The sequence below is a fragment of the Haemorhous mexicanus genome, chromosome 1, assembly GCF_027477595.1.
Source record: "Haemorhous mexicanus isolate bHaeMex1 chromosome 1, bHaeMex1.pri, whole genome shotgun sequence".
Classification (NCBI taxonomy): domain Eukaryota; kingdom Metazoa; phylum Chordata; class Aves; order Passeriformes; family Fringillidae; genus Haemorhous; species Haemorhous mexicanus.
Window position 1 is genome coordinate 38,467,537 of NC_082341.1, and position 26,696 is coordinate 38,494,232.

The 26,696-nt window shown below is 46.0% G+C and overlaps 1 protein-coding gene across 1 annotated transcript; it reads left to right on the forward strand.

Moving 5' to 3' along the window:
- The first annotated feature begins 734 nt into the window (after positions 1-734).
- Positions 735-24,758, forward strand: NR1D2 (nuclear receptor subfamily 1 group D member 2). The gene is made up of 8 exons (XM_059846293.1): positions 735-1,004; positions 4,357-4,617; positions 6,598-6,686; positions 7,567-7,711; positions 9,300-9,916; positions 13,129-13,314; positions 17,101-17,311; positions 21,700-24,758. Exons 1-8 carry the CDS (start codon positions 989-991, stop codon positions 21,894-21,896), a joined length of 1,722 nt encoding a protein of 573 aa, XP_059702276.1. The 5' UTR covers positions 735-988; the 3' UTR covers positions 21,897-24,758.
- The last annotated feature ends 1,938 nt before the right edge of the window (positions 24,759-26,696 follow it).

The following is a 26,696-nucleotide window of genomic DNA, read 5'->3' on the forward strand; positions in this document are numbered from 1 at the left end:
CACCTCTACTTTAGGTCCTCTGGGGGTGCATCCCTCCCCCGCTGCGGGAGGTCTGTTCCCAGGGACATCACTGTATGGTATGAGGTATTGGAGGCTGGAATCGCTCTGGGAGTGACAAAATCACGTCCTGGCAGAGAACAGGAGAGACGGAGACTGGGATCAACTGTGTGATGGCCTCTCCCTATGGCTGCAGAGGGAGAGACTATGCGGTGTGTGCGCGCTGCCGAGAAGGGTCTCTCCCGGATATTCCTTTTTCCCGGCAGTGAGAAAGCACGCGGCTAAGAGGGCACCGAGCGCTGACAGTTGGAATTGGGAGCTGTCAGATGCTCGTGTCGGGATAGGAGAGAGCTCGTCAGCTGCGGCAGTCACAGCGGTGGCATTTCCTGCCGGTGCTCAGCGCCGGAGCAGCTGACACACACCGCCGCCCCTCACCTTGCCCCACGGCCGCGGTGGGCGAGCGCCACTCCGGCTGCGGCAGCGGCGGTGACCCCGGCGGGGCTCCCCCGCCGCACCGCCCGCTCCGTGCGCTGCCCCGCCGCCGCCGCCGCAGTGCCCCCGCGCTCCCGCACGCTCCCGCCGCACGTGAGCGGTGCGGCCGGCGCGGAAAGTGTGTCACTGGGTGAGGGGGGCGGCCGGGGGCGGGGCGGGGCGGCCGCCGGGGCGGGGCGGGCTAGAGGCGGGGCGGGGCGGGCGGCCGTGCCGCACTCGCTCTGCGCGGCTCCCCGAGAGCGCTTTTGTTGTAAAGGGGAGGGCGCCGCGGCGGGGACGCGCACCCGCTGCTCTGACAGGAGACAGCGCGGTCGCCTCCCTCCCTCTCTCCCTCCCTCCCTGCCAGCCAGCCTCCCGCCGGCTGCATGTAGGGGTGCGGCGGGGACACGGAGCTGGGAAGACAACGACCGAGCGGAGCCGCGCCGCGCCGACCGGAGCCGAGCCGGGCCCGGCGGAACCCAGCGCGGCGCCGCCCGTGCCCCTGCGGGAGGAGGTCGCCATGGAAGTCAGCGCGGGTAAGCGAGGTCGGCCGTTGCGGGGGGCAGCTGTGCGGGATGGTCCCGCGGGGCCGGGTGGGCGCGGGGGTGCGGGCAGGGGTCGGCCGGGGCGCGGCGGGGCGGGGGGAGCGCGGCGGGCGGCGGCGCTGCCCGGCCCCGGCCCCGCTGGTGGCCGGGACGGCCCCGCGCCGCCTCACATGGACCCGCCGGGCGAGCCATGTGCGCGCTGTGTTTACGTTCCGCGCGGCGCGCCCGCTCATTGGCCGCGCGGGGCGGTGACGCGCGCATTGCATAATAGCGGCGGGGCGGCGGCGCGGGGCGGCGGGCGGCGCGGACACGTGAGGCGCGCGGGCGGCCGCTGTTTTGGTGACCTACATTCGGGGCGGCGGCGGCGGCGGCGGGGGCGCGCCGGGGACACGTGGGGCCGCGCCGCAGCTGCGGCGCCGGGCGGCCCCGCCCCCGCGGCTCCCGCGGCTCCGCCCCCGCCGCGGCGGAGCGCGGGGGGGGTCCGGGCGGGCGGCCGGCGCCGCGGCATGATGCGGGGGAGTGCGCGGGGTCGCGGGGGGACACGCGGTGCGGCCGTGTGCGGCGGCGGCGGCACGCGGCCCGTCCCGATGCGCGGGGGCGGTGTTGTGTAACGGGGAGGGGGCGGCCCGGGGGCAGCGCAGGGCGGGCCCGGCTCTTCCAGCCCCGGCGCCGCGTGACCGCGGCAGAGAAAAGCCGCAGCCCCGGTGCGGTGGAATGGGGTGAGGCGGGAGGGCGGCTGCGGGCACGGCGACCGCGCTCCCCGCTCCCTTCCCGCTTTGTGGGTTAGCCAGGGAGACCAGGGGTGCCCGCAGCCGGGCCCGGCGGCCGGTTGGATCGCCCGGGCAGTTTGCCGCCTGGTTCGCGCCCCTGCGGCGTTACCGCTTCCCAGATCTGTGTTAATGGAACACCGGCAGGTTGCGGTGAATACCGCCAGGGATAGAGGGTAGAGCCCAATGGGTCCTTGTCACTGAGCCGGCGGTGCCGCCGCCGCTGCAGCAGCAGTAACGCGGCTCCGGCGTAGCCCAGAGGAATACTTTCAGCACCCTCCGGCAGGTGGGTTCCCTAAGAAAATCCCTGGCAGTTCACAGAACCGGGGCTGCCTCCTCCACCGAGCAGCCCGGTATCCCCTTTCTGCGGAGTGCCGGCATCCGTGTGCACGTGTACGTGCTCCGTGTCTGTGCTCTTTGTTCTGAGATGTCACCCTGTGCTCTGCGTGAGAGTCAACTTTTGACTGCTGACCAAACAAAAACAGGGTTCACAGAGAAGTGTCATTTCTAAAATAATAAAAAGTACGAGGAATCGCGACTGTGACGCTGGCAAGCCTGCCAAGCTCTCTAGGGTGCCAAAGCAGCCCAGCTATCTGGAGCTCCTCCAGCTCTAAGGAGAAGAGGGGTGAAACTGCCCCACAGGCACACACTTTCTGTGCTCCTCTGTGACATTGGCCCTACCCTTGAGGGAAAAGAGCATCTCTTTTACGAGCAGGGTTTAAAGATAATGGGGCGCGGTGGCCGCGTGGAGAAACGTGGAGCTCCCTGCAGGGGCTGGCTGTGCTTGCGTGTCCCGATCTGCCCCTGCCGATAAGGATGGCGCCTGCTGGGAAGCCCGGTGCCTCCCTTGGACCAGGCGAACAGTGAGCTTTGCCCTGGCACCTGGCAGAGGCGCGTGCGGCGCTGGGGGATGGCACAGACCTTTGGCAAACAGGTGGTGTCTTAGCCCAGCACGGGTGCCTGATGATGCCGTGTTTCTCATGCCGTGGCTGAACTCATGACCCCCTTGCCAATCCTCCTTTCTCCGAAAACCTGATCCGGAATGCGTGCTATGCTGTGTGGAGGATTTCTTAAAAATAAATAAATAAATAAATAAATCTGCGGGACCAGCCCGTGTGGCAGGGTGCAGGGACACTGCTGTCTGGGAACGTGAGCAGCAGTCTGTGTGTCCTGCACGTGTCACATGGCCCCTTAGTCTGACTTCTGCTCTCAGGCAGTGCTGCCAGGAGCTCCTGGGTTGTGTGCTGTTTAGGGAACCCTCCTGCCAAGGGTTTCCTTGGTAGAAAAAAATGAAACGTTGAAGAGGAAGTCGGCCAGTTTTGCTGCTGCAGAGGTGCTGAGAGGACCGTTACGTCTAATAAAAGTACTGAAAATTTGTAAGTCAGAATTGTTCCCTGCAAGCAGTGATGTTTCCAGAGTTGTATAATACCCCTGCTTTTATCTGTGAGGAGGGTATGGCTGATGCTTCAGCCTCTGCCTGCCATGCCAGTTCAGTTGATCAAGGATTCTACAGACACCAGTGCTTTTCTAAAGGAAGACAGTGCATGGCCCTTTTAAAGTTTTGAATTCTTACTGGTGTGTGGAGTTCCTTGCTGCAATGTCCTGAGTCATCAGTGAGGAGAGTCTACTGAGCAATAGAGGCATAAAATGTAGAACATACTGTGTGTGATTTATTTAAACAGTTTCATGGCTGTGGCTTTTGAAATTCTTGAGTGAAATATCAAATGTTTTTATATTGACTTTTGAAATGCCGCGTCTTGGAGACAAACTCATATGAAGTGCAAACAATTTCTCTTGCTTACGAGCAAGAAGAAGAAGAAGCCTGTGAAGAGCCAGAACTGCTCCCAGGTCTGCCTGAGGACAAAAAGCTGTTTCATATGAGGGATTCTCAAGTGTGTCAGATCGCAAGATGCAGCAGGACAGAGGCTGTTTGCAAATAGCAGCCCTGGCAGTTGGAGTTTAGCTGCTGCTAGAAAGGCTACAAAGGCTTGCAGTCGGACAAATGGCGTTCAGTAGGCTAACCAGACTGCAGTGCTATTTCCTTCCCTTGCCCCCTTCCCTTCTGCATTGTGAGCACCTCCCAGCCCTTCCTTTCTGTGCCTCTGGCGTGTAGCCTGCATGAAGTCTTTCTCTCTGCCCTACTTCTGTCCCTAACCTAGCTTGTTTGCATTCTGGTTCCACAGCACTGTAAGATCCTGTCTTGGCTCTGGCTCCAGATGAGCTCTGCTCAGTGGGTGGCCAGGGAAACCCTCTCTGGGTCACTCCATGCCCTGTCCCTGCTGCCCCATCCTTCCAGCACCATGGCTTGTTGCTCCGTCTTTTGGTTATGCCATTTCATCCTGGCCTGTACCAGAGGAGGCTGATAGGATGGGAAAAGGGGATGAGGCAGAATGGGAGGTCAGCTGTAGAAAACGAATGGAGACAAACAAGCTTGAGGGAGAGAGGGAGGGAAAGGAGTGCTCCCAGGAGCACGTAATGGCTGATCTGGTGGTGCTGGGTCACGGCGTGGCTCACATGGCAGCGGTGCATGTCTGCTGGTTATGTCACTACGTGCTGCCTTTTTTTTCTTGCCTTAGGGGGTGTGATAGCTTACATCAGCTCTTCGAGCTCGGCATCTAGCCCAGCCTCATGTCACAGCGAGAGCTCAGACAGCGGTTTCCAGTCGTCCTCTTCGCCTGTTCCATCTCCTCCAAACAGCTCCTCCTCGGAAAGCGGATGCAATGGCCGGAGCAGTGAAGGCTCTGACGGGGTGCCGAAGAGCGATCGGCTGGAGGAGACTATTAAAACAAACCAGTCGAGTGTTGCTGGTTTGACAAAAGGCCATAATGGAGTCACAAGTATGTTTGGTGCCAGTTCCTGAAAACACCATTTTCCTCTTATGTGTTACAGTCCCGTGTGTTACACCCAGGTCTCCCTTTGGCTTGTGGTGTAGGTGCGTAGCAAAGCCTCCACGTTTATCCTTTGGCATTATGCTTGTGGCAATACATACGGTATTGCCATACAAATGCTAATACGATGGGGGTCCCATTGCTGCCAACCTCAAACGGCCCATAAATACAGTCCAGTTTTACTTCAAATTGTCATTAGTGAAAACTGATCTTGGGAAAATCAAGCAGTCGGTTAAAAAGAAGTGATGAAGTAAAGGTGATATAATCCAAAATTGCCTTCAAGAGTATTTATGGAGCTGTCTTGGAAATCTGGTTTCTCTGTTCTTTCATACTCTGTCCCCTTCCCCTTCCCTCCCCCCACCAGCTGTGAGGAACAAAATAAATTACCCAAGCATAATAACTTTTATAGCTGTGGGTGGAACAGTTATCTTTTTGATTCCAAGTCATAATTCTGTTTATGTGAAAAATAAAATACTTGTAAACTGGAACTAAAGAATGACCTTTAAAAATACATATAACAATCTATCTCTACATATTTACTTCACACTTCTTTTGGTAATCAGAAAAGATCAGTGATAGAGAAGTAGATTTGAACAGTTTTGGAAGGGCAGGATTTAAAAAAAAGTATTGGAATGAGTGATTCAGCAAACAGCTGAAATTTAGTCTTTTGGAGGCTGACTACCTTTACTGGCAGAACTGTTTTATTGGTTTGGATTCTTATGAAGCTAGAATAACTGTCTAATAGTTCTACCTCAAATAAGGTTTTTTTGTTGCTTTGTTGTTTGGGGTATTTTTTTTTAAGTATCCCTACCTTAAGTTCTTAGAAAACCTAGAATTTTTAAGTAAAGGCTCTTACTATGTAAAAAAATTCTAGGTTTTTTACTTAAAAAAACTAGGTTTTTTGTATCAGGGCAGAGATTCCTGGAATGAAACCTGTTGTAAATTGTTCAGATAGATAACTTTTTTAGCTCAGTACTAACTGTGTTTGAAAAAAAATAAAAAGTTGTGGTTTGGTTCTTTTTTTTTTTTTTTTGAAAACCTTAAAAAATGTTTTAGTTTCGCTTTACAAATGAAACCCAAATGTCAAATAAGTTACTTTTCTGGTAGAATATGTTTCTGTGGGAGTATTTCCAGCTGTCTCTGTTGGATTAAGGTAACTTTGTGGTTACTGAAATCACTGGTAAAATTCCCATTGGCTTCAGTGAAACCCATGTTAGACCAGCACTTAGGACTTGAAAAAAAAGTTTATTGACAAGCTGAAATAAAATAGCTGGGGAAAAACTTAAAAAACCCAAACCATGAGCATTTTTACGGGATTGAGAAGGTATTTTCAAGTTCAAGTGTGCAAGCCATTCTGGATATGCACTCTAATGAGTGGTCTCTACATATGTAGGTATGGCTGAGTCACCAGTCCTGAATTGTTATCAGATAGGTACAGTGTATGGCCAGTGTTGAATGTATTATAAAGTGTCCTTCAGTATTTCTGGTTTTTAAGAAAAAGTGTTTATTTTTTGTTGGGGAAACTGTAGCCTTTCATAGGCTTTCTTGTCCTGATGGAAAAAACAGATTGAGTCTGAACTTTGGTGGCCTAGTTAACTGAATGGTCTTTTAAAAAGTGCTTAAATGTAAGCAGACTTTCTTTTTCTTCTGCTGAGTGCACTGCTACTCTGACAGCTCAGTGAATGTGTGCTTTCTCCCTGTTTGTTTGAGTGCTTCATGTTTGTCCTCTTTTCCCCCCACCCTTGCACTGGTACCTTCTGAACTGTTCAGGGAGTTTGTACATTCATGTTGTCTGTTCTTCTGCTCTATTTTTTCATGTGTTGAACTGACCTGACATATTTGGATTTAAGTCCAGGTTTTAAAAGCTGGAAACATGTTCCTGCAGTTGTCACTGGTTTCTATATCCTTGACTTTTTTGTTTGATTCTAGAATTTAATGGCATGGTTCTTCTTTGCAAAGTCTGTGGAGATGTCGCTTCAGGATTTCATTATGGTGTTCATGCCTGTGAGGGCTGCAAGGTGAGCTATATTTCTGCTCACCTTTCTGCTGGTGAAATGCTCAAGTTCTCCCCATAGGGGAAAAAGGGGTGATACTGCCAAAACATATTTTGGTATAGTTCTCTGATAAATATGAGAAATTTCAGAAGCTGTAGACAACAGGCAAACCACTTAGGAGTATACAGCATTTTCCAAACTTTACAGTACTTTCTGTTCCCACCCCTTGTCCAGTCCTGCCTGACTTGGAGCGCACAGCAGAGAACAAGAACTGGAGGCAGAGGTGGTAAGGACCATGTCACGCAAGACATGTGCATGTTAATTGCATTAGGAGATAGTGGGTGTGACTTGTCACCTGGGCTGGGACACAGAACAGAACAGCTTTGGAAAAACAGTTCTTGACCACAGGGAAAGCCAGAACTAGATATGTATTTTCTTAATCTGTAACATTGCAAATGTTATGATCTGTGAAGGAGCTTATCAGCATAAAGAGTTGTTTGAAAAAAAACACCTTTGAAGGCCATGTGGTGCAGCAGGGTGGTTTTGTTGCCAAACTGCAGAGATGGAAGTCAGAATATGTTATTTTGACTCCCATCTTTGCACTTGATATCATAGGTGTTTGAGGGCATGTCTTAGGAACTGTTGATGCAGTGACAGAGGTAATATTGGAGATACTCTGCTCTTGGGTGCTGACTCTGCAGGGAACAACTTATCTTCTGTAATTAGAAATCATAACTAGTTCACATTACATACAGATCACACACAGAGGGGAAGTCAGTCATGAGGAGTACCAAGTTCTTTAAAATCTCTTGGGGCTGATGGCTCTGAAGCCGTTGATGCGATGCACTGAGGATTTGCCATGTGCTGTAATGATAGTTGTGGGGTTTTTTTTGCTTGTTTACAGGGTTTTTTCAGAAGAAGTATTCAGCAAAACATCCAGTATAAGAAGTGCTTGAAGAATAACAACTGTTCTATAATGAGAATGAATAGGAACAGATGCCAGCAGTGTCGTTTCAAAAAATGCCTGTCTGTTGGGATGTCGAGAGATGGTACGTTCCTGTACTGAGCAGGGATCCTCTGAGAGGGAATCTGCTGCCCACCTCAAAAACAGTTGCTGAGGGTCTTAATGGCAGATAATGCAGCCAAGCCCTATTGTCAAGGAGAGGTTCCCTGTCTGAGACCATTTAGTTCAGCTTGCCTTCTTGCTTCATGAGTGTCCTGGGCTGGTGAGGTGGTACTGCAGACAGCTGCAGAGCTGTCCTCCCACCTGTGGAGCTGATGCTGCAGTGGGATGTGCTGCAGTGGCCTGCTTAGGGGGATGGTTGTAACAAGTGTCTCAATTTTGGTTTAATGTTAAGACTTACAGCTGTGTCCTACCTGAATCTGAACAAGACTCATATTTTTCTTTTTTTTTTGTCTTTGTTTTTTTTTTCTATTTTCTTTCGTTACTATTGCTTTTTCAATGAAAGGGAATTCTGCCCAACCTGATAGCTTTAGAATAGTCACCATAGAGCCTAAACAGTTAGCTTTGGGTGCATAGGATGAGCATGTATCTGCTCCTTTTTTTCTTTCTTTTCTTAGAGGAAGAGGAAGGGCAAGGAGGAAATGTTGGTATTGGTCTGTGTCTCTGACCACCTTGCTTGCTTTCCACTCCTTGAGCCATTTTAATAAATAATGCTAAAAGTGTAGTTCATTTGTCTGCTACAACTTACTGCCACAACCAGAACTCTTCCTTCTGTTTCACTTTTAAATTTTCTCTGGGTGTTTATTTCACAAGAACTAGGAATCTCGGCCTGTTAATAATTTAGTGGGTGGAGTGCTAGAACTTATTTTAAATAATTGTTCCGAGTTCTTGTCATGCATAGGAGTTATTTCATCCCCTAGGCGCTTGTTTGCGCACAAGGTTGCACCTGCTCTAATGAAAGAGACTTAGTTGCATTAATGATGGACTGCTGCTTAATTACATCAGTCGAAACTGGTTATAAGCCCTTGTGTGGCTGCGGTTGGACAGGGTGGTAGAGGCAGTTGTAGATTCCCTAGGACAGGGTCAAAAGTGCTGCAGCCTCAATGATGCCCATCCCCTTGCCAGCAGAAAATGTCCTTGTCAAGGCAAAGTTACCAAGAAAATTTGCCAAGGTAAGCTTCATTCAGCATTGATTCTCTTGTTTTGGTAAGTTACGTAATTGGTCCGTGAGGACCTGATTTGTAGGACTTCTATGCAAAGATGATATGAACTGTGTTTACGTTCAGCTAATTATCAGCTCCCGAAGCTGCGCTGATTTAATAAAGACACTTCTGCAGTTAACACAACTATGTGTGTAATGCATAGCCAGGTTTGAGGCAAAAGGGGAAAAGGCATTGCAGACTGTGTGCCTTAGAGCTTTCTCCCTAAACAACGGCATACGTTTGTATTCATGCCAGTCCTGTGCCCCAAAAGCTCTTTGACTTCACTGGTAAAACCCAAGCTGTAGTATTGGTGAGAGCAGTTAAAATTTTGCCTTAGAAGGCAGGATTTTTTGTTGGGGTGTTATTTAGTGTGTGCACGCTAACACTTTCAGGACTGACTTTTTTTTCTTTTTTTCTTCCCCCCCCCCCCCCCCCCACTTTCCACCACTATCCATTTCTCCACCTCGGTAGCTGTTCGATTTGGCCGTATTCCCAAACGTGAAAAACAGAGGATGTTGATTGAAATGCAGAGTGCCATGAAAACCATGATGAACAGTCAGTTCAGTGGTCACTTGCCCAACGAAGCACTGGCAGAACATCAAGACCAAGCACCTCAAGAAGATCTTTCCTCCAAGCCCAAACAAGAGCGAGAAACCATCAAAAGCCCTTCTCCCCCTCCTGGTGCTGACATGGCTAAGGAGGAGGTGATCGGTATGGTCACCAGGGCCCACAAAGACACTTTCATGTACAACCAAGAACAGTCCCAAAACCCAGCAGAGATGATGCAGCCCCAGAGTGGGGAGAGAGTGTCCAAGAGCACCGAGCAGTACATCTTGAGCAACGAGCACTGTGTTGGTGGCCTCGGTGGCCCTCAGTACCCTGACAGGGAGCAGCACCTTGGCGGACAGTACAAAGGGAGAAGCACAATGCATTATCCAAGTGGGCACCCTGTGTGCTTCACAAACAGCCACTGCATGAACTTCACCAGTGGTTACACTCAGCGAATGTGTGAGAGGATCCCAGAAGATGGCTTTTCTCCAAACAAGAATGCCACTTACTCTTGCAGCACTGGAGGAAGAATGCATCTGGTATATTGATATCAATTGTTTGATTTGACTTAGTTGTTGGCGGGTGTGATCCAGCTGTGCCTCAGTAGTCAGTGAAGCTGCATGCGGTTGGCACAACTGCTGAAACTTCAAAGGGTGACACAAGTTTGATAGTGGAAATTGTGATGAAGGGCAAAAATGGGTAAAGGTGTGAAGGATTTGAAATCATACAAGTAATGGGGTTTCTTGGCTTGGTTTTTAGCTAACTGAAAGTAAAATAACATCAAAGTGTTTTGGCTGAAAAAAAGTCATGGGTTTCTTATGTGACTTGATTTTAAAATGAAGATAGGAGTTTATAAATTCCCCTTTTCACTCAGTCCTTTTGAAGACTTTACTTTCAAATAATCTATACAATCAGAGGTACTGTATTTTCTCTAAGGGTTTTAAGAGCAAATTTCTGGGGTCAAACCCCAGGGCTAGGCTTTTAAGCCAGTCTGCAGGCCTTACTATAGGCTGTAAAATCTCTGTTGTGGGGTAGGCTGCTTTTTTGGTGATGGGGTTTTTTGATTTGTTTTGTTTTAATGAGGCCCACAGGCTGTACATCCTTTTCACTGTAGAACATGTTCAGATCTGAACAGAGGCAGGAGGAAGATGCACAGTTAAACCATTAGAGAGAAGTTCAGGGTCTTCTCTGTAGTACTTATGCAAGTGAGGCTCTGGACACACTTTTGAGTACCTTAGATGACTTTGCTAGAGCATTTTCTCACTGAATTCCTAACAAGGATGCTTCCTGGTTTTTTGCATATGGGTGTTGGTTTGGTTTGGTTGGGGATTTTTTTTTTGCCTTTGCTTAACAGGTCCCTCTCATTTGCCTTGCACCTGCTGTTTCTCTGCCATTCAGGCAACCAGTTCTGTAAGCCCCTTAAAATAGATTGTCCTTCTCTTTATCACTGGAGCCTGGGATGAGAGAACATAACATCCTCGTTCTCATCCTGCGCTCCTGGTGTGAAGCGCGAGCCCCTGACCTTTCTGAAGTATTTGAGCTGCCGGGGTTTTTCTGCCTCCTACTTTGTGAAGATCCTTCACACGTTCTTGAAGACCCCCAAAGGTCTCCACAGTAAAGGTGTTTATTTTGATGCTGCACTTCCATGGGGGCTTTTTTTGTTTTTTGAGGGATTTTTCTTTTTTAAAAAAAAGATCTTTTTGTATACTGCATATCTAGACCATGCCATCCCTAGCAGGGTCTGACCTTAATTGCAGACTCCAGGCACTGCAACATGGCAAATAATAACTCCCAGCCTTTTCTTCCTTGCAGGGAAAGTATGTGGTATCACTACAACAGCATTCTTGGCACTCCTGAGAAGCAGAGGTTAAACCTGTCAGTAAGGGCAGGCAGGGAGTGGTGCTGCCTTGCAGAGACTCAACCAGTCAGTTTGACCTGTGCATGGCAGCTGCAGGCAGGAGTTAATCAGTGATGAGGAGACAAAACCGAATCCAGCAGAGCACTGCAGCTCCCCCTCCCCGCCCCACATCCCTGATATGAATGAGGGTTTTGCCCAAGAACTCACTGAGTTCAGGATCTGACCAAAATGAGTTATCAGCAATAAGGGCAAGTAATTAAGTTTTGAACCTGTATGGAGATAATGTTCAGGGGTTTGGTCGTTTTTACTCAATATCCCTGTAACCAGAAAAGCAGAACAGGTCATTCCTGAAGAGGTTCCTCTGAAGAGAACTGGTGACTGTACAAGCTGACAACTGCTTCCATAGGAAGCCTGTCAGAGTTCAGGGAGTGCCTGGATGGAACTCTTAGGCACATGGTTTAGCTTTAGGTGGTTCTGCAAGGAGCACGGAGTTGGACTCAGTCCTTATGGGTCTCTTCTAATTAGAGATACTCTGGTTCTTGGGCCAAGGTCTATCGAGAGACCATAGACTCAATGCACTGGGTGTGGAAGTGGTAGTTTCCCCCTGGGACTGAGTGCCTGTGGGTCAGGGTGTGCTGTTGCAGAGTGAGAAGTTAAGGTGATTTTTGTGTCCATTGCAGAGCAGGGTACTGAACGAGAGATTCCTTATTTTTAGAAAGTGCTGTATTTGTAACAGTACCTATGTGAACCATTGCAATATCACAGGCAGAGCAGTGGTTGGCATCTGCTGTCCTTCTGGTTGTGTGCCTAGACCTTTCCTTTTGCCAAAATATTACAGTCTTGTAATCTTAGGACCTCCCACGCAAAGAATTGCTAGGCAATTACCATATTCAAGATGCCCTGCAAGAACAGCACAGCTCTGAGGAATTGCTAATCTATTTCACTGTTTTCTCTTTGTTTTGCTGACATTGTGTAGGATTACATACACCATTTAGTACACTCGTGAGGAAAACTTAAAAGGAATTTTTGTCCTTGATGATGACAGGTGAAATGAATATGAAAATGTGAAAGCTTCATTAAAAGATGTAAATTTTAGAAGCTAGAACTGAAAATATCGCAGAGCTTCTGGTTGGCTCTTGCAGAGGGAATTTATTGGCAGTCAGCCCTGACTGATATGTCTGATATCAGTGAAATGGATTCAGACTTTCCTACAAAAAATTGCTGGTTGTATAAAAGAAAGAGCATTTTGTCACCTTGTGACTGAGAAATACTGTAACACCAGTTCCTTGGTGTTCTCCTTCAGCGATACAAGTAAAAGCGAACTTGCAGAAGAGGGTTATCCTTGTAATGAGGGTGTAAACCTGTGACTCAGGAAACCAAGGCTTGCTTTCTTGCTCTGGTGTTGACACCTTTGTCACCTTGACTGAAGCACTTCAGTTGCCTGCAGAACAAGAAGGATAGGAGAATGAATGTCGTAGTGACTGTGCGATTGCAACTGATTGATTGTGAAATTGCCATTTACTGTGAAATTGCAGGGATAATACAAGTAAAGAGAAATTCAGATGTCAGAGCAGATTAGTTGAGATCAGGGCAGAATAGCATAACCTTGGTTGTGTCAGGTCTTTTGCAGTACACAGTGTTGTAGGTTCTGAAGTTAACAAATTTATAAACAGATTGATAACGATCACATGGATTTTTTTCCTAGTTTGTTTTAAAGCAAGGGGAAGAAGTCCAGTTTCTTTGGGAATTGATTGAGGAATACTGATCTCTTTTTAATCCATGTCATTATTGCAGAGTTTTGTTGAATAATAAACATGTTTCTCTCAAATATTTGTCAGTATTTGGAATGATACCTTTAAAAGCTGTTTTCTGTCTGTGTTTTGCAAACATCAGGTCTGCCCAATGAGTAAGACTCCCCATGTGGACCCAAACAAGTCTGGCCATGAAATCTGGGAAGAGTTTTCCATGAGTTTTACTCCTGCAGTAAAGGAAGTGGTGGAGTTCGCCAAGCGCATCCCAGGTTTCCGAGACCTCTCCCAGCATGACCAGGTCAATCTTCTGAAGGCTGGGACCTTTGAGGTGAGACCACTGTGTGTGTGCTGCAAACCTGACAAGCTGTGCATCAATCTGACCCTGTAAAACAGAACCAACTAGACCTGGGTTGTGTCAGGTGAAACCAGCTTGTTCATGGATGCTCTGAGCGTTCTCTGAGGTGATGGTGTCCAAGGGATCTGTTTGGTCAGACCTTGGTGACCTGTCCTTCTTCCAGTGAGCTCAAAACTGCTCAGCCCTTCTACTTTTCCCTCTTCCCTTGGCATTAATAAATGCATAATTAGGGGTTTCCAGCTACCTTTGCTTACTCTGGGGAGCTGTACTGCATCTGGAAGGGTGGATAGGTTAGAAAGCTGTCTACTGACTTAAAAGTTTTCTTGAGGAATGTGTTTAATGCTCTGCATGTCCTTCCTTGTGCCACTCTGCTTCCTGCAAAAGCCAGAGTATCCAATCCTGACCAGTCACCACGTAGGTGGCAACTTGGGAATGTCTGAAGCATCCATGTCCAATGCAGTAACAATGGTTAAATAGGTGTACTGCTGCAGCTCTGTAGATACTGTGTGCTAGCTGCAGCCTGACTTACTCTAGACTAATCCCGCTAGGTTCTCGTGGTTAATTGCATCCACTTGTGGTCATGACGTATATGTGAATTAGTGGTATTAATTTGGAAATGATACCACAGAGCTTGGTGCTGTTTTATAATTAGTGACCTTCACTAGATGACCTTCACATCATGTTTTAGTTGCCCTTCCAGACCCTCGTGTCTGCTGGAGACCGTACACATTTCGTCAATATTCAAATGTGAAATTTGAGTAGAGAGGACACATTTCATAAATATTCAAATGTGAAATTTGAATAGAGAGGGTCGGAGAAGCTGAAGTCCCAAGTATTTGGTGTTACTGTGCTTTTCTGAGGAGTGTAGCACTGATGATGCCTTTGCTCTTGTTTATATGATTTACTCTTTCAAAGAGAGATGCTGGATTTTATATTTACCTGAAATGAAGACATTTCTTGTGTGATGTGTTGGGTCTTCTGTCTGCATTTATACAGCCCAGTTCTAAAATGGATAATTGTTGGCTTGGAAGGTACAAGTTATACAGGAAGACTTGTTGCCTGGAGTCTGTTAGTTTTCTTGTTTCCTTCGTTTTTATATAATGTATTTTTTTCTGTTATTCTTGACCTTTTAATATTCATCTACAACTCCTGTAGTGAAAGAGATGTATTTTTACTTCTTCACTTCTTTCACCTTTCACAAAAATATTGGTTCCTTCCTCTACAAAGGAGGAGGAGGGTGAAAAATTTGGCTTGAATTGTCCCTATAATGTAAAGCCAAACCTTCATGTTTTGCAAGTAAAACATTTTGTCTTGGCCTTCCTTCAGCTGAAGCTTTTCTCAGGCCTCACTCCTATGCTTTTTTTGCTGGTTACAAGCACTGCTGATAAGGAGGTTCCTATATCCAGGGGAATTAGTAATAATGTATGGCTGCATGCTTGTCACTGTTCACTTATTTATAAGAAACATTAATGATTCCTGGTAGTGAGCTACAACTTGCAGTTAAAGGCCTATGTGGCATCTTAGCAACGGGAAAATAAAATGGTAGGGCTACAGAACAGTGGAAAAAAATCCACAACAGGATTAACAAAACCATTGCGATAGAGGCAAAAGCATCTTGAAAGCCTGGTGCATCCAAGGTCATTTCTGTCTTCTGGGTAACTGAACCAGGATATTCCAATGTCTGCATGTTAATAGAAGAACTTGAGTGAAAGTGCTGCCTCCAGGTCTGGTGTGGCTGGCTTGGCACTGTGCTTCTTAGCAGTTTGTATTTGAGGAGTGCCTGTTCCTGTGAGGGTACGAGGACACATGGAGACAATGTTGGTGCAGAAGCTGCACAGCTATAATTATATTCACACACACGCAAGCTATAAAGGTCTCTCAGAACTGGGAGTACTGGGGAGCTCAGTGTATCGTGGTGGCATTTGCATGGCTTCTTATGAGAGCCAGCTCAGAAACAGCAGTGAGCCTAAAATAAGGAACTCGACTGGTTTTGAGTGGGCCCTCCTCCACCTCCCCTCCAAATGTAGTTGATGGTAGAGCTAACAAGGCCCTTGGATCCCTCTGAGTAGTGACTCAGATTTGACTACAGCTTCTAGGGACATGATCAAGCAACCTCCCAGAGTGGAGGTTTTTATGTGCCTGTGTTGCCTATGGTCAGGTGATAGGATTGATCAGATGTGTCCTCAGCATGCACAAGTATGAGCCTGGTTTGAAGTGAAATGGGATGAATCAGTCCTGTGCTATGCCATAGTCTAAACTGTTTTTCATTGTTTAGAATGGTGGCACTGAAATTGGTGAGGTCTTTGCCTTAGAATAAGTCAGCACAACTTTATGGCCTTCAGTTTTGAATATCAGCACTAATCCTGGTTGCTCCTGTTATTTAAAGATGTTTCTAAAGGCCAATTCTATAGGGAGAATACCGTTTTGAACTGAAAGGTTGCTGGATACCTGGTGGGTCTGTGCTAATGCACAAGTTCAGCTTTGTCTGCCTGCCCTTTGCCTGGTTTTGTTGTATTCTGATGGCTTCTGCATCTGGGTTTCTGCACTCTGTAGTTAATGTCATCAAAGGACAGATAGCTTAGTTGACAAAAGTGAATAGTATGTAGTGCTCCTGTGTCCATCAAGGTTGCTGCATGTTGTTTGGCTCGTTAAATTTAGGAGGTCGTGTAATGTGCATGAACAGTGTTTGAATTCTCAAACATTTTTGTTTGTTTTGAACACTCCTTTCTTTAAGCTTGTCAAAGGTACTAGTCTTTGAAAACCTGGTTCTCCTCTCACCTGTAGTAAACATTTGAATTAATGCAGTTAATAGGGTAAATGAGAAGAGACAACTGTCGCACCAAGAGATTAGAGTGAGTCTGAAGTTTTACCAATGCCAGTTAGTTAATTTTCTTCAAATAAGAAAGCTGTTCTGTGCAACTTAAACCTTGAAGATGTAAATACGGTTGTTGAACATGAGCAAATGAAACTTTACAAGCCATTCCAGAGGGAAACATTTCACAGTACAACTGAGAAACCACAAGAGAAATTTCAGCCCAAAGGGGTAAGTTTAGCACACCTCAACTGCTCCAGCCCAGGTGCTTGTACCAAAGGGGTATTCCCAGTTGCTGCAGACCAGGTGCCATCTCAAGCTGTGCTTCCCCAGCCTCTTAAAAGCTCTACATGTGGCTCCTTTCTAGCAGAGTTCATTAACATTCCTGTGGGTACAGTGATGTGGCATGGTACTTTTCCAAAGAATGCCTAGGGGGCCAGATCATCAGGTGGTGTAAATCAGCATTGTTTCCATAGAGCTGCTCCACTTTATGCCAGGTGGGAATCTGGTTCAGTACCTTCATTTTGCTCCTCATGAGTGTGGCCAAGAAAACATTTCTTTTAATGCTCTGTGTGCCTTTGGCTGTTGTGTGGCTTAAGCAAGTGGTCCTACTGGCATATTTATGACTGACATGGTCTGTGTGGCTCAGGCTGTCTGAGGCTTAAATTTTAATTTTCCTGCCTTTCATATGCTGTAGCCCCTCCCCTGCATCCACTCCCTAGTTTTGTCACTTGTTTGTTTCTCTCAGATTACGGGGCCAGAGCTTGCACTGTGTTTTGCAGCTCAGTAGCATGCTGACAGTTTCTGTATAGAATGCCTCTAGAGTGGTTAATGAGACACTTTGAATGATCTTAAAAAGTTTAATTTTTTCTTTGGCTTTTCTAGAAATGCACCTGCATTTATCTGGTTTTGTTGTTCTTTTTTTTCCTTCCTTTTTCTTTCTCCAGGTTTTAATGGTACGATTTGCATCTTTGTTTGATGCAAAGGAACGTACTGTCACCTTCCTGAGTGGCAAGAAGTACAGTGTGGATGACTTGCACTCAATGGGAGCTGGTGATCTGCTCAACTCAATGTTTGAATTTAGTGAGAAACTAAATGCCCTGCAACTTAGCGATGAGGAAATGAGTTTGTTTACAGCGGTTGTCCTGGTATCTGCTGGTAAGGAGAGAAAGTTACCTTGCACCTTTGCCAAAAATTGAATGTGACTCTCTATTAAAAGTTTTCTGTAAAATGTATACTCTATTTTTTTTCATGTATAAGTGCAGTTGAGTAGGTTTTAAGATGCTAGCAGCTTGTAATGTACTTTTTGAGATACCTAGCCTTTCTAATATTGCCTTTTAAAAAAAAAAAAGTGACAATGGGCTTATGTTTCCTACTGCTTTCTATGTAATGCAAAACCAAATAGCTGCTTCATGACCATTAAGATGCTATTTGTCTGGCTCCTCTAAGTTTCACAGGACAGCATCACTGAAATTACTCCTGACTTGCACAGCATAAGTCTTTGGATAAGGAGGTATTTTCGCTTCCAAGTGTCGTCATTTAAGTCTGTTGCGTATTTTACTTAAGTCTAAATCCAACAGTTTGATCTCTGCCTATGTCAGCAAGAAAGCCTTATCATCTGCATTGTGACTTCTCCCCCCTAAAGGCCTGCCAATCCACTGACATCTTCACCGGCCTCCTATCTTGTTTCAGTCCCTGGATAGACAGAACACCCTGGCCCAGATTCAAAGAAGGATTATGCACCTACTTCTGTAGTATTATCTCAAGCCTCAAATTAGGCACATTAGCTCTGCATATAATGCCTGGAATGCAAGATGCAGAATCCCTGCTTGCTGGGTAAGAAGCTCTCCTAGGGGTAGGTAGCAGGAATGCTTGCAGCACCCACTTGGACAGTGAGGCAGCAGCTGGGGAGCACTGAACTCCTTGAACAAGGGCACCCCTTTCACATGAGCCATTTAGACCCATGTGTTATCAAGGAGGGGCACCCAGGCATGGTGCTGTAGGCACGTGAGGCCTCTGTAACAAGGTAGGACAGTTCAGGCTAATAGCTTTGTGCATGGCTGAGCTGAAATGTCACAGCACAGGGCAGGGCAGCTGTCACTTCTTCAGGTTGTAAGCCATGATAATGAGCAGAGGGTGGCACAGAATTAGCAAGCTTCAAGAGCCAGAACAAATGGCAGCGTGAAGGAAGCATGGCACTATGATCTGAAGGAAGCATGGAATCTGTTAATGAAAATGTTCAGGTAGCAGAGAGAAACCTGCGGTCTTAGTTGCCTTTCCAGACTCTGGAAATTCTTGACAAGAACTGCAGGCAGCCTTTAAAATAAGGACTGACAACCAGGTCTCTTTTCTTTTTGTGCACTCTAACTAGGCTTACAGCCATTCTTCTTGCTTGCTCAGCTCCTGGGTCCTAGAATATCTCAATCTCTGTGCCACCTGTTTCCAGTCTAAGTGGCTGTATCTGTTCTGGTAAATGTGCTTCCAGCACAGTGCCATCTCCCCAGCCTTTAATGCATTGTGCTGATTGCCAGCTCCCAGCAGGGGTTAGCTTAGGGATGGCATGTAACATGTGCAGCATGTAGTGTCAGCCATGCAGCAGGACAAAGAGAAGCTGTTCAGGCTTCTTGCAGTTGCTGAGGATTTTTCAGATCATATTTTGGATATTATTGCTGCCTATCTTAGCTGCCTCATGATCTGATCTGCAGTCTGATCACAGCCTTTCTGGACATCTTCACAAACTTTTTTAGGGTTTTATAAAGTACAGCTTTATTAGCCAGTGTTGGGGCTGTATTCCAGACATAAGGTGATGTGGGTAACCCTGATGATCACTGGAGTTCAAAAATTTTCAGAGCAACTTTGCTTTTTTATGTGAGACTGGATTGAAATGCTGCAGTTGTTACTTTGCACAAGTGAGTAAATGAGCAGGCTTCATGCTCAGGCAGGTAGTGAAGAACAGAAGAGGCCTCAGCAGAGTTCCTGGGGAAGATGGTTACAGTGAGAGGGATTGCCAGGAAGAGAAGGTGACTGTAGAACTGAAGGATTGTGGGCATGTGTTGATTAAACAGATCTTGAAAGACAGATCCCTGCATCCCACTCTTTGAGTAGTGTAACCAAAAAAGTAATTTCCTGTAAGGGGAGGTGGCACTTTGTTGGAGATGAAGAGTTGAAGAACAGGATCAGAGAGATTGACACGAGGATGCAAGCAAAAGGAAAAATGCCATAAATGTAAGAATGACTGACTGAAGGTGGGAGAAAAAGGCCATTATGACTTCTTCATCTCAGAATGAAGGTTATTCAAGAAAAGACTGAAAGGGAGATAGTATTCAGGATTTACATCAGTTCTAAAAGCAGAAAGGGAGTGTGACTGTTGAATGCTGATTAGGTGATCCACAATATAAAGTTCCGTGCTGCACTAATTAAAGATCTTTTTAAAGACTTTTAGTTGATTAAAATTAGGAAAAAAACAAAACCCACCAATGGAAAAAGAAGTTAAGTCTCTAAATGCTGCTAGTTGGAAGAATGCTTGTGAGAAATATCTCCACTTAACACTGGATGAATAACCACTCCTAGGAGTAATATTTAGAATGCACAGAAGAAGCAAGGGTAGTAGCAAGGGCTGTTTGTAACTCTGTACATCCTCTCCTTCCCATGTCATGTGGCAAAGAAAGAAAAAGCAGGATCACACTTGGGTGGTGCTGAGGAATTGTCTTGGTACTGTTCCAGAATGAAAAGAATGCTTCACCTCTGGCTTCAGTTAGCTGGATGTGTTGAAAATGGAGGAGAGGTAGCGAGGTGGATCATGGCCACTGGAGGAGGAAAAAGTAGGGCGGAAGCAAAGCTGAAAGAATGTGGTTTGTGCAGGTCTAGAGAGCAGATAATCCCTTAACTAAGGGTCTTGCTTTGTGGTAGAAGAATATGAAGTACACACCCTCTGTTATTCTCCCTTACTGGCATAATACTAACAAAATCATCTGCTGGCCACTGGGAGCAACTGGAGGTGACTGAGAGGGGGTAGAAAGACTTGGACTAATTGAAGCAAGGAGGCTACAGTAACTCACCTGAGGCAGCCAGGAAAGGCTGGGCTGTGTTCTTCCACCTTCAGAGGCAAGGCAGTACTATTGTCACTGTACAGAGCTCTTGTGGAACTCTGTTGGGCGTGTTCTGTGCAAATGTCACTGTACCTGCTCAGAATAGAGCAAAGCTTTTGCAGAGCAGGGGGCAAGCAGGAGAGATCATTTAATAAATAAAGGCAGAGAGATGTCTTCTCACTCACGTTCTCTTGGACAGCAGCTGTCAAACTTATTGGACAGTTTTCACAGAAAAGTGGAATGTGTGGTAATAAAAATTGCTTAATAGTAATCAGAGCTCCTAATTGTAGAAGATTCTGGAACAATCTTCCTAAAGGAACAAAACACATGTAACTGCTTCAAGATGCATCCTTAATTAGATTATGTAATAATTTTTCCTATAGCAGTAGGGAGCTGCACTGAGTAGTCCAGGAGGACTTCCTAGCCTGTTCACCTGAGCAATCTGATGGGATTGACTCTGACAGCATAAGGAAGGGATTCCCACTCTGTACGATCTGACTCAGTGTTACTCCAGAAAGCTGTTGTCATTCCACGTCCCAGTTCTGCAAAGTGCTTAAGTACATGTACACATCAAAGCACATTTCTGTTTGTGCCAGTCACTTGCCTGTGTGTGTGCCCTGCTGAATTTACATAGTGTTTAAGAAAAGAAGCTACAGCTTGGAAAAAACCAGCTACTGTGCATGATTATGTGGTGAGATGTTTTACTTAAAAATTCATCCTTTCAAGCCGCTTACTGAGGTTCCACTTAACGATACCAGGTGTGTTCAACTTAAATACAGCTCTGTTGAAAGCAATGCTTCAGGTGTTGTGGGAGTGCAGTATGTGAGAACATAATATTTGTCTTGATGTTGACATTCTTCTTTTCCTCAGCTGGGAATTTTTGGGTGCATCATGTTTCATTTTTTAAGTGCTTCAGAACACGCTCAGAAATAGTGCCCCGTCATATGAATGATTGTACTCCCTTTGCCCATGAGAATCCCATTGTGCAGATAACAACTGTGGCTTGTCCAGAGTGGGATTTCCTCCTCAAACCTTCAGTTTAAGTTTAGGGTTCTATATATAGCCTTAAGAAACGTTTGAAATTTTTACTTTCATGCACCCTGTCTTTTTCCTTGGGTTGAAAGTTGTGATTCAGCAACATATTTCAACATTTGCTTCAATCTGTCATCCTCTGGAAACGTGGGTTAGGGATCACAGAAGTAGTGATCGAATGCTGCCAGTTTGGCATGAACTTAGTACTTTGAAAAGTTAATGTTAAATAACCTTTGAAAGACTTTTGGTGTGTGATTTAAAACTTCTGGCATAAGTATCTGATTTTTCTCGTGCTTGTTAATTTAGTAAGGGCTTCTTGCCCTGGTTTTATGTTGCAGGCTACATCTGTTCAGTCAATTTTTTTCCCCCCCTACCCTCCTGTTTTTTAATTTCTCTCTCTCCCTCTCACCCTGCCCTTTTGTTTAGATCGCTCCGGAATAGAAAATGTCAATTCTGTGGAGGCACTTCAGGAAACACTAATCCGTGCATTAAGGACCTTAATTATGAAAAATCACCCAAACGAAGCCTCTATTTTCACAAAACTTCTTTTGAAATTACCCGACTTGCGTTCCTTAAACAACATGCACTCTGAAGAACTGCTGGCCTTTAAAGTTCACCCATAGGCCTTTAGGTCTCATTTGTACTTGGACTTGCCTCGTGTTAAACTGTTTTGTGCTAAAGTATGTATTTATACAGTTGTACCACTTGTTGGAGAGAGTTCACAGACTGTGAACAGTTGATAGCTGTCCCATAACCATGCAATAAAGCTTTGGCAGGTGCTTTCAGCTGATGGCAGCGCAGCCTTCGGAATCCTCCGCGGCATCCAGGCCCAGCTGTGCCCACTGCTGCAGAAGAGGCTGTGATGAGCCTGAGTGAATATGGACTCTCCTTTCATTTAGGAAAAAGAACCACCACTGCCCTCTCACCTAAACTGAATGCAGAGTAGCTGTGTATGTGCTTATGGAGCATGGAATGGGGTGGGAACAATCCTGTGCTAATAGGAAAATGGAAGAGCTGATTTAATTGGTCTTTCACTTATCTAATAGATGTATGTCTGTGTCTCTTGATAACTCACTCATGGTTTCACTGTTGTTATTCCATTAAACCCGATGGAATGGTTTCAGCCTGCACCAACTCTTCACTGAGCGTGTGTTCATGCCATGTGTATATAATATAAATAGTTAAGTAGTGAGTGTTTATGGCTATATAAAGTACAGAGTTGTGTGTATATATGTGTATGTATATAAATAGTTCTATACATAAAGTATACATATAATTTCTTCACAATATTTTAAACTGTGAAGGAATTTAAACTTAAAACAGAAGGTGATCTATGGAAAGAACCAAATAGATGCACTTTGCATATTGCTGAACTAATTATCTGAGCATTTTTTAGAAAACATCAAATTTGCATTAATATGCTGTGTTTGTTAATTTAAAAAAAAAAACAACAAAAAAAAACAAACCAACAACCAAGAGTGGCACTAAAGAGGCAGAGTCAGATTCAACTTCCAGAAGGGTTTTGTAGAGAATCTCAAGCAGAGATGGTTGGTTGTGGCACTGATGAGATGGATTGTCCATTGCCACTGAGATTCTTGTGTTCGGATAAAGGTTAAATAAGCACCAGATGCTCTTCAAAAACTTCAGCACAGCCGGAAAGAAACTGTCAGATTAATAGCAACGTCTGTCAGAAAAAGAAAAAATGGGAAAAATGTATCCATGGTTGCATTCGGGTGTATGTGTGTTCTGTGACTGTTTATTTCTTGCAATACATCATTTTGCTGCTTCATTGCTAAATGAGAATTGAAAACAGAAATGTGAGATTTCCCTCGTCTTTTCTCCATTTGGGCTTTGTGGTTCCCATGCCTGTTCTTCTGGAGCTCTCCATTGGTGTGTGTGCATGTGAGCGTGTGTGATGTGCAGAGAAGGTGCATTAGATGGTCTGGATTCTTTTTTTTTCCTTAAAAAAACACCACAAAAACCAACCAAATAAATGGGACTTTTTTTGTTGTTTATGCCAGTAGCAAATTACAGGGCAGATCCACAAGGCGTAAGATTGTGCTGCTTTTCCATCTAGGAAAGCAGCTCTCTGTGGGTTTTTTTCCATTTGTAGCAGGACCTGGCACCAGAAAAGAGATATTAAAAGAAGTCAGAGCAGTTGTGTTAATTAGTTACATTTATGTTTTGCTAATGTGGGAAGAAGATGCTCCATCACCCCTGTTCAGTTCACTTGCCTTAGAGGTAGCCCTCAGGGTCTCTAGTGTTTGGCTACTCTTGGGAGGGAGTCTGCTCCTGGTAGTCAGGGCCTGCACGGAGGGAGCCTCCAGCCTGCAGAGCTCCTGCCTGCACCACGGTGGGTTGAGAGGAGCCCTCCTGCCTGTGCTGGAGCTGCAGCAGAAGCAGCCCCGTGCCTGCTGCTCAGCATCAGCATCTGGGATGGGAAGAGGGAGGGCTCACACCCTGCCATGCTCCCCGGCCTTTGTGCTGGGGATTCCACCTCAGACAGGAGGAAGGGGCTGAGGGCAGGTGGGGCAAGTGCTTGGTAAGAGGTGGGGAGAATTCAGCTGTAGCCCTGGCTAAGGAGCAGAAGAGCCCACCCTTTCCCCAGGCAGGGCTGTCCTGCTTCAAGCTGCTTTAACCACTGGGCAATGGCCCTTTCATGCATACAGTTTTGCTACCCAAATGTTCTATCAGGGCACATTGTCCTAATTTCTGTTAACAGTCTGCATCCTACCAGTATTATTTGTTTGAGAGCTTCACTGAATTACGCATCGAACCATTCAGACTTTAGAGAGGACACAGTCACACGGTTTGTGTTGTTTAGTTGCTGAAATGACTTCTTTGTAGACCCCATTTCAAACGTGGAAAGTACAGTTAGCCCTTGGTTGTTTTGGGAGGGAAGAAGGCTTCTTACAGAGATTGCCACCCTACAGCTGTGTTTTGTTGTGTTTTGTTTAATTTTTTTTTCTTCTTAAAACTGTATTATTAAGCCTTTAGGAATGTATAACCAGGACTGAGTAATTACTGCTTATTAAATTTTTTTTAGTTAGATTGACCATGTATGCCTATAGATAGATATTCTAACTTGTGCAATTTCATTTGAAATAATCTTCCTGTACATAATGGAAAAACTCACATAACAGAAAAAAAAAGCCCCAAACAGATTGACTGAACAAAAAGCTGATTAAAGTATGGTTCAAAAATGACCCATGTATTACAAACCCTAGCTGGACTCTTAGAAGAAAATCTAAACTCATTGTGTTAGCTGTGTATTGTGAGCTCTTCTTTTACTGTGTCACTGGTTATACACTTGTTAAATGCTGAGATAATAGACTTCATGCCAGGCATTTGAGTACTGTAGATTGGGTCATTGCTGAAAGATTAATGTACTGTATGACTTAAATGAAATTTTTATTCTTGATTTTATTCTTGATTTTGTTCTTGTTTTAAAAGATTAAATATGGGCATTATGTCAGCGAGCTAAACTTGTGTGTCTGTGTTCTTTGTATTTCTCTATACGAAATCTGGGGGGGAGGACAGCACGCTGGGATGAACAAAGCAGAAGAGATTCTCTTCTGGATGAGAACATCAGCTGCTGTAAGGTCACGGGGCTGTGCTGGGGCACAGCAGCAGGGAGAGAGAGAGCCGGCATCTCCCTCTGTGCTGCTGCTCTGCCTTCCCAGGTGTTTGGATGGGGTTTTCTGGTGCACTCCGTTTGCTACAGTTGCAGGATTTTTTTTGGAGGTGTGTCATAAAAATAGTTATTTTAAACACTGCAATAATGTGGAGAATATAACTTTGTAACTGAGAAAAGAATAAGACACTAAAGAATAAAGCTGAAAAAAAACCTGTTTGGGTAAGACAAGTCTTCGGGTTATAAGAAAGGTGTACAAAAAACAGAATAGGAGGGGCAAAGATCTGTTCTTTTTTCCAGCTTTGTTTCCTACTTTAGAGTGTGCACTCTTTTAGGAGATAAGAGAAGCTTCTCCAGAAGATGTTGTATCTACTGGTATTCTTAAAATAAGGTGCACACCAAAAAAAGTTGAACAGAATTATTTCTGCCAGCATTGGAAAAAATAACAACACAAAAATACCTTTTCTTTTTTTTTTTTTTTTTTTTGGTGTGGCATGTTTTTTCTGGTGCCATGTTTGCACATGGCTTTTTTTGTTGAAGAAGTCTGAGCTCCTGTGAATAGTGTGACAAAGCACAGAGGTTCCAGAGCCTGGGAGGTCCTTGGGAAGAGCTCTTCTCAACTCTTCCTGAATTGCTGTGGATGGGCCCCAAGTAATGCTTCCCTCTTTGGCTGCAAGAGCCTTACCACAGCAAATGGTGGGGGCAGGAAAGACATTTCCCAGAAAAACCATGATTCAGTTCTCCTCGCTCTCCCAACCTCCCAGTCAGGCAAGATGCTCTGGAGGGGAGCAGGAAGCATCTGTGCTTGTTCATGGGAAGTTTGCTGGGCTCTGGCTCTGCAGTGCCGGCCGGAGCGTGACCGTGTGCCCTCAGCAGCAGCCTGGCCTGTCCTCGCTCCACCAGGAAATGGTGAATGTCACAAGGAAAACACAGGTGTGAGTGTTCCTGTGTGAAAGTGTAAAGCAATGAGGGTGTGGGCAGCCAGCTGCCTCCTGCTCTGGCTCCTGACCCAGGGGCTGTGCCGGGCGGGAGGGAATCGGCATTTGCAGCTCGACCGCAGAGCGCTTTGATTACAGAAACAGTTCCTACAAGGAAGTAATTGGCACTTCCTCCTCTTTGATGAGTACAGCCAGCAGCTGCTAGAGCCTTCATCAGTGAATGCCGCCTTTCCCCCCCCTTTTAATTTACTTTTTTTTTATTTAAAGTCGAAGTTTGGAGTGGGGAGGGAGGAACATCCAGGTATGAGGAGAGCCTGGAGGCAGCCGCCCCTGGCAGCTGACTGAGCTGCAATGGGCAGCTTGTTGAAAGCACTGTAGAGGCTGTGCTTGCTGGGCAGGAAAGTTGGTCAAGGACACAGACGCACCACCAGCAAGAGAGGAGCTGAGCAGGTGTGTGTGGAAGCTGACAGGCTGCTTGGTTATTTGGAAAAAAAAATGCTCATTCGTACTAAAAATACCTTCCCCTGTGCAGACACTGCTGCCACACCAGGTTCCTTCACAGAGCAGTTTATACCTGAATTGTTGGTGAACGCACAGCTTGCACTGATACAGAGCTGAGCTGTTCTGTCTCCTGCCTGGCCTGAATTCCCACGGCAGGGTTTGCTCCCCTGCATTGTGCCCCAGGACTGCCTTTGCCTCTGGCTGGAGAGAGGGGATTACTTGTAAAATTACATGTTTAAAACTTGATGGGGGAGTTATCTTCCCAAAGGGCCCTCCTATCTGCCCCCCCCCCACCCACTCAGTTTAAGAAGACTGTAACAAATTATTCCGTGCAGCAGCATCGAGCACTA